This window comes from Cyprinodon tularosa, unplaced genomic scaffold (assembly GCF_016077235.1).
Source record: "Cyprinodon tularosa strain WSP-4 unplaced genomic scaffold, ASM1607723v1 ctg117, whole genome shotgun sequence".
In the NCBI taxonomy this organism is placed as follows: Eukaryota; Metazoa; Chordata; class Actinopteri; order Cyprinodontiformes; family Cyprinodontidae; genus Cyprinodon; species Cyprinodon tularosa.
The window spans coordinates 828892-836461 of record NW_024037970.1 but is presented as its reverse complement, the minus strand read 5'-3'; the positions used below and the strand labels follow the sequence as shown (position 1 = coordinate 836461).

At 38.0% G+C, this 7570-nt stretch overlaps 1 protein-coding gene and 1 long non-coding RNA gene across 2 annotated transcripts; one reads left to right on the top strand and one right to left on the bottom strand.

The window, feature by feature from the left end:
• Positions 1-3010: 3010 nt before the first annotated feature.
• On the bottom strand, positions 3011-5395 carry lbx2 (ladybird homeobox 2). The gene is made up of 2 exons (XM_038308145.1): positions 4610-5395; positions 3011-4077 (listed from the first exon to the last, which is right to left on the bottom strand). The coding sequence occupies exons 1-2, from the start codon at positions 4932-4934 to the stop codon at positions 3617-3619; spliced, it is 786 nt and encodes a 261-aa protein (XP_038164073.1). The 5' UTR covers positions 4935-5395; the 3' UTR covers positions 3011-3616.
• Positions 5071-6829, top strand: LOC119798632. The gene is made up of 4 exons (XR_005282745.1): positions 5071-5504; positions 5933-6114; positions 6194-6260; positions 6430-6829. It is a non-coding gene; the product is annotated as an uncharacterized LOC119798632 (long non-coding RNA).
• The last annotated feature ends 741 nt before the right edge of the window (positions 6830-7570 follow it).

Sequence of the window (7570 nt, the reverse complement as noted above, 5' to 3'; positions counted from 1 at the left end):
ACATTTCAATCGTACATTTTTTTTTTTACAGCCTATTATTAGAGAAATATTTGTATGAATAGATCGTTATATTTAAATGTTAAATACAGAATTTCATGAATTTATGTTTCTGCAGAAAGTTTTTTTATTGGAAAATGATCCTCTGAATGTGTCCCATCTTGATAGTTGCCCATTTTTCACTCTACGGCTCTGGTTATATAAGAACAAAAGAAATAGTCTATTAAGATGAAAAAAAGAATTATGTTTTGATCTTTTTTAGGTGCTTTTCCTTTTGCTACAGTCGATTGTTTCATCAGTATGTGTTTTGGTTATTTTAAGGTGTCTCAGAAAACCTGCAGTGCTTTTTCCATTAGTATTTCCCAAGTCCTCTTAACTATTTGCTTTTCCTACTTTCTCAAAAATGTGCTACATTAATCTTGTCAATTGCAAATTTGTGAATTGTGCACTTCCTGTGTTCTTTCACTGAAAAACAGACACCAATCCTGTCAAACCACATTTACAGTTGCCTTCCATGCTTTAAATTTTTTCATTCAAAATTACCTCAGTTGAAGAAATATTTGTTTAAAATCAGCAATAGAATCCACCCTATCAAAACGGCAAATATGCTCACAGAGCCTCCAGTGATTTATGTTTTATCCTTCCCTATATGTAAAGAATATGTGCAGCTAATTTAAACTAACATCAAATCAAGAGGTTTGCAGTACATTTCCATGCACTGACACCGATCAACATGGTTACTTTTCAGATTCCTTTCTTTTGGGTTGTTAACATGATGGACATTTCCTAAAGAGGGTCTACATTAAACAGTAGAATCAGGGTCGTTCAGATGTTTTGTCTCAGAAAAAGAAAAAAAAACTTGAATATTCAGCAGCTTTGTTGCATATATGTGAAATGATTTAAAAGCTGTTCCAGGGCAGGTATAGATTTTTTTACCTTGACATTGTTGGTTATCAGAAACCTTCAGAGTACAGCGAAGAGCAGCAGTTTATCATAAAAAGCACTAAGCACAACTTCCAAATAACAAAAAAAAAAATAAAAAAAATAAAATAAAATAGTTTAAATGATGTCCTCTGGGTCTCTTGCTAAAAAGAGAAGTACCCCAAAATGAGCACTAGGTGGCAGACTTTGAGCTCTTCAGATAACCTCTGGTGCATGCGATCTTCTCCAGAGCTTTATATGGCCTGATGATAAATGTGAAATGGTTTCAGGTCTTTACTCTTAATTTGAAAGCACTCTGCGTGATTTTCTGAGATTTTTTTCCTGAGCAACTTGAAATTAATCACGCTGTTTGTAGACATTTGACAATTGATTTTTAAAAAAAGAAAAGATCAGCCACTTCGGTGAGTAAATTGGCCTTGGTAAACAAAATAGGTCTAGATATATTATTTTTAATCTATGCTTAAACTTGATTATTGCAACACAATAATGCGATGTGTTCACTTTCAATAGAAAAGCAAAGAGTTGAAAATGTTATATTATTAAATAGCCGCTGCGCTGAGCATATTCAGGGCCTTTATATAGAGATGAATGCTGACAATTCTCCACAAACTCTTTTCTAATAGGAAACCATAAATAAATAAATAAATAAATACATAATGAACATAAACCTTAAAAATATATATTTTTTTTTGTTTTTTTTTTTTTAGAAAGCACTTGAAGCGAAAACGAATTCACTCAGATTTATAGTGCAACCCTGTTATATGGAATAAACGAAAAAAGTGCATAAAAAGGAAATAAATCCAGCATATATAGCCTATATAGTACTTTGAATATTTACACTCTTTTAAAAAATATAAATGTATTTTCATACATTTTAATTTTTAAAGATTTGTTTTTTTCAATATGTTGCTTAAACAACTCTGTCCTCATTGTTTTTTTTTTTTTTTTGTCACTTTTACTTCCCTTGCCAATCCACAATTAAACCCCAGGCCTACTTGACTTTTCAACCTCTTAGATTACAGCCGATTGCTCCTATTGTGATCAGCAGTCTGTTCCAGACTACACTGACATAAAAGAAAAGAAAAATAAAGGGAAAACTTTGCCTCACAATCTATTACTAATATTATTCTTATTATTTTAGGATATTTATTTTTCCTTTTTTTTGCAGGTCACTTCTTATATTTCGTTTGATTTAATTCATTAGAAATATATGGTGCAGCAACACAATAAAACATGTGGTTCTGAAGAATAGCCTATAGAAATATATAAAAATGCATGAACAAAAAAAAAGAAAAGGTTTGGGCATTTTTGTCTTAAATCATCAGGAAAAAAATAATATTTATTTATGTATCTGAAACATTTTGTCAGTAAAAACTAATATAATCCATCTCCCCCTACACACACGCTCACACACACACACACTAAACCTTTGATCAGCTCCAAAACTGTTGCAAATGGTCATCCAGCAGCAGCAGTGACTCTGATTTGGCTTTTATTCATTAGGCTCCTCACACGAACCCATTTGCTATTCATGGCCAACTTTGTCTCTTTTTTCCCCCTGCCTCTTTCCAAACAAAACTAGTTTAAGAGTGGCAGATGCGTGGCCATTATTGCCCACGGCTCAGTGGAAGCTGTTTTATTTGAGGCAAAGGCGGGTTAACCTAATCAATCATGTCGACCAGTTGTGTTAAAGACGATTCATAAAGAAGGAGGAAGCAAACATATGGCGCAGGAGCTGGAGGAAAGCTTTTCTTAACACCACGGGCAGACTGGGACCTTATTGTGACAAGATGCATTCAAAGCCCACCCAAATAATGGGAATAAAGGCGGCGGACGGCTGCTAATTGAACACACGGCACTTTAAAGCTGAAAGACAGGGGTCAGAGAAAGCAAAAGTCACATTTTTTAGCGAGAGACGCAGATTTAAATTTCTCCCATCTGTCTGAGGTGAATCCTTACAAGTTTTCATTATCTAAAAGAATTTATCAATTATAAATTAATATAAAAAATATCTACATATTTTACTATCAATTTCCTGTGGTGCAATAAGACATCCAGTAGCACTGAAAGCTGATTGAAATACAATATAACCTTTATTTACATAGATGCTGATTAAATAGAACGTTACAATAAAATTATCGCATTGGAGGATTGATCTATATACAGAGCAGAGAGCGCGTAAAAGGTTGGTGCAGTTTGCGCCTCCAGGAGGCCTGCATGCTTGCAGAGACATTTTTCTCTCATGGTTAAAAAATATGGACAGATCTATGTGCGACTTTAAATCTGATCGAATAAAGGAGTGGGGCTTATCCAAAAAATGTTGCCAGATCTTAGATTTTTGACTGGACAATGGAAATGAATGCTGTATAAAACAGTAATTGCACAACGTTTTTTATTTTTCCTCTAAAACCGCCAGAAAATGTGTTAAAATATTGTCCTAGTCTACTTGAAATAAAACAAAATATTCCCCCAAAATGTGCTGAAACTTAAACGGATGTAGGGATTGGTTATAATAAATTAAAACGAAGAAATAAAAATAGGAAAAATGATCCTGATTGTTCATATATGTGTATACTCTCCTTTTTTTTTATCAATATCCGTGCAAAAGTTTGGGAAGAAAAATGTCCCTCTTCTATTTATTTTGTGTGTGTATGAAAATCCCAGTCCTTCTCGGCTGTTAATCGTCCACCTCAATCTCCTCATCATCCTCTGAGAACTCATCAGTGGTTTGGTCTCTGGATGAGGAGGGGGACTGTGGGAAGGCTCGGTGTCCTTGGGAGGTCGGGGAGACGCTGGGGGACCGGGCCCCGGGGCCTCCACCCTGCGCGTCCTCGATGCTTTCCATGCTTACGAGCTTCTGCAGCGTCTGAGGCGTGATTTTCTTCAGCGACTCCACGTCCGCCTTCATCTCCTCCAGGTCCCTCTTGAGCTTGGCCCTGCGGTTCTGGAACCAGGTGATGACCTGCGCATTGGACAGTCCCAGCTGCTGCGCGATTTGGTCACGGTCGGCCGGAGAGAGGTACTTCTGGTAGAGGAACCGCTTCTCCAGCTCGTAGATCTGATGGTTGGTGAAGGCTGTCCGCGACTTTCTCCTCTTCTTCGAAGTCTGCCGCTGACCGAAGTTCAGGTGTTCCCGACCTTAATGAGGGGAGGACATAGGAGAAGGATGAAAAATCTGACCTCTGAAATAAAATCAACTTTAATTCCTCTTAAGTGTTTTTTTTTTATTTTGCAAACTTTAATATGAACCTTACATATATATGACTTTAAAGCATTTTAGAATACACTAACATGCTGTCAAATGCAAAAGAAAACTAATTGCATAATAAAGAATTTAATTTTAGGCCAGAAAACAAGCCTAACAATGAAAAATTCTGTTTACTTTTACTTAATTTGAATATTTCAACCATGTTTATCTTTCACCCAATCAACGCAGCGCTGCAGGCCAGACCGATTTCCTTAATATTTGACTAAATGTTTTCATTTGTCTCAGTCTGGTTTTACCCAAATATGTCTGTTTATCATGAAGCCACATTTCTTTATCCTTTTTTTTTTATCCCCACACATTCCCATGCAGATGTCCTGGCATTTCCTTGTTACGCATCAAAACAACCCTCCTGTCATTTTAAACCAAACTTTTAGGGAAAATATTTGAATCCATAAAGTGTACCTTCTGCTGCCTGGATGACGCTGACTTCCAGACCCTTGAATGTTTTGCTGGCCAGCTCCTCCAGCGCGCACAGCGGTGAGGACGGAGTGCTGATCCCGTTCCTCGCCGCGCTGGAGCCCGTGACTTTTTCCAGCGCCCGCGGCGGACAGATGCTGGCCACGGACTTCTTCACGGATGGTTTGTTGAGGATATCCTCGATGCTGAACGGCGTCAGCGGCTTGTTGGAGTTAGCCGGAGGCGGCAGCTGGTCCAGCGGAGCGCGCCTCCGCTCCTCGCCGCCGGACTGCAGCACAGACCCTGCCTTCATGTCTTTACTGGAGGTCATCGCAGTCCCGCAGATATAGCTGCTCTCAGGATTTAAAATAAAAGTTGATTATTTCATTCAAATAGATTTAAAACGTCCACAGGCGTTTCCTGTGGAGCTCGGGGCTCCTCTAGACCTCCGCTGTACTTTAGCGCTTCGAGTCCAAGGCTGTAAACTCAGCTCGCCTGAGAGCCTTCCTCCAAAATAACCATGCTTCGGGCGTAGTTGCAGAGGCAGCCGCACAGTATCCCCCTCAGAGCGTCCCGGTTCATCTGCCAAACTCCATGCGGGTCTTTAGAAAGCGGCTGACTGGAGGTTGTGAAGCCCTGAAAGGGGAGAAGGGAGTAAAAAAGCTTCCAGGCACCAAGAAAAGGAAAGTGACTGCTAACGACTTATTGTTGATTGGGCGAAGTTCAATTAGAGAAACACTACACCAGTTGGTGACCCGCTGCTGCGTCTTAAAGGGCCGGAGCAGAATAACTAATTGGACGTGGGGAATAGGAGGAGTCTGGTGTACTGCCTTGAAATGTTTATGCATCTGTTTCCCTCTGCTGCTGTAGAAAGTCAGAGCCGATGGTGGAATCAAAGCAGGTTTGCATCATGGAAAAAGGATTTCAACCAAAACAAGCTTCACATGTTTGTCATATTCATGCGTAACGGAGCGTTGTGCGTAAAGTGCGAATATGGCACCCTGTTGCGCATGATAAAAGCAATTTAGTGTAACTAAATATTTACTGATAATGATTCATTATGGCAAGAAAAAAAACTTTTAATCTGAGAATAAAGATAAAAATGTATGGTTGTAGGTTTAAACTGTTTTGTCTTTAAGGTGCAAGGTGTAATCGCATAAAAAAATAATAGGGCGGTAAATATCCAAACTAAATTAAACGAATATGAATAATAATAATAATAAAAAAACATTTTATTTTCGTTCTTTGCCCTTTTATTTTCGTTTTTTTTTCTTTTGTGATCTGTTCTTTTTTTCCTGGTATTTCGGCCATGCCCGTCTGTCTCCGCAGGTGGAATCCAGTGGAACGCAATATGCGCTGCCGTGAAATAAGCGAGTAATAAAGGTGACGCCGGGCTGCGGGTTTCAGTCTGATAAGGGAGACAACATTTTCTGCACCGATGTCTAACACGTTCAGAAAGGAAGAGAATGAGAAGAAGAGAAGATTTTGGACGCATTGGAAAAAATCGGCAGGTAGGCTATGTCTATTCGGAGGGAGCGCACCTTGTTTTATTCTAAACGTATTTGATTTTTAACCTACTGTTGGTTTTAGGTTCGTTTTAATAAAGATTTTCTGCAAAAGATGCGAGGAAGGGCTTTATGCAGACAAGAAATTAAAGGTACCATAAATAAACATTTTCTTTTTAGGTCAACACCTTATAAATACATTTGTGGAACGAAATACATTAAATTTCTTTTTTTTAATGTTTGAACAGTTGAATTATATTCTTTCAAACGTTAATTTGAAAGGATATAATATAAGAACATAATCTTGTTTTTATTTTAAAGGCTGCAGCGTGGAGCCTGCTGCTCATGGAGCCACTGCGGAGAGTCTTGTGCCAACAGCAGCATATGGTGACATTGGTTTAGGGACGGAGTTGTAAAACAGCAGGAAATTCTATTATCAGCCGTGGAGGTCCACCCTCTGAGGCTGCTTTGAATCCATATTTCTCCATAACGAGCAGGAGCTCGCAGGGATAAATCCAGTTAGAGGGAATTTGGAGAGAAACGCGCATCGTTTTGGAGAAAGTTCCGGGAGAATCAAATGATGTTAATATCAGAGTGAAGGTAATTTTATTGGACATTTTTTTGACTTGAATTTGAAATCAGGATAAACTCGAAGGTATATGCCAGGATATATCTTTCATGCTTGAATAAATAAAATCCCCGATTGAGATGAACAGATTTATTTTTGTCTCGACATTTCTCCAAAATGTTGGTTTATTTTAGTTTATTTTTTATTAAACATCCAGATATAATTTATGGAAACCTGCATTTTGCAGTAAAGATATTATACGTTTATTGAGTGGGAAAAAAGATATATTCCAAAAAAGAAACCTGCTCTGTGTTCACCGATTTTAAATATTCTTTTTTTTTTAACCTTTCACCTTTTACATTTGATAGGAAACTGCGCGCTTTTCCTCACCTTTTGGTTTAATTTGAACGTTAATTAGGTGCAGAAAAATTGACATCATCAGTCACAAGCTGTTGGCGGATTTAATTGGGTGCTTTTACCTCCCATCAGAGCGGCCTCCTTGCGTTAAAATGTGACGTCCGCTCACCTCACAACAGTCTGTTTGGGTTTTATTCTCTCTGTTGCGGTGATTCATTAGAGAAGCCTATAATGTTTGAACTTCCATTTTTTTTCTGAATTATAAATTTGCACCACTTCATTAGTAAATGCGCCAAAACGGCCATATTTATTATTAGATATTTTGTGTCCCACAGCTCGGGAAAAATCTAACCACCCATAAAAAAGCCTTAATCGCTTTAGCAAACAAATCTATATAGCCTAATGCAAAGCAATATTAGGATATGAGGTATTCTGATAATCTTATTTAGTCAATTTCAATATATGGTGTCAGATACAGCAAGTGCGATTATAATCTTAAGCAGATAAACTGCTTTACGCAGCCCCAGCTCATCATTC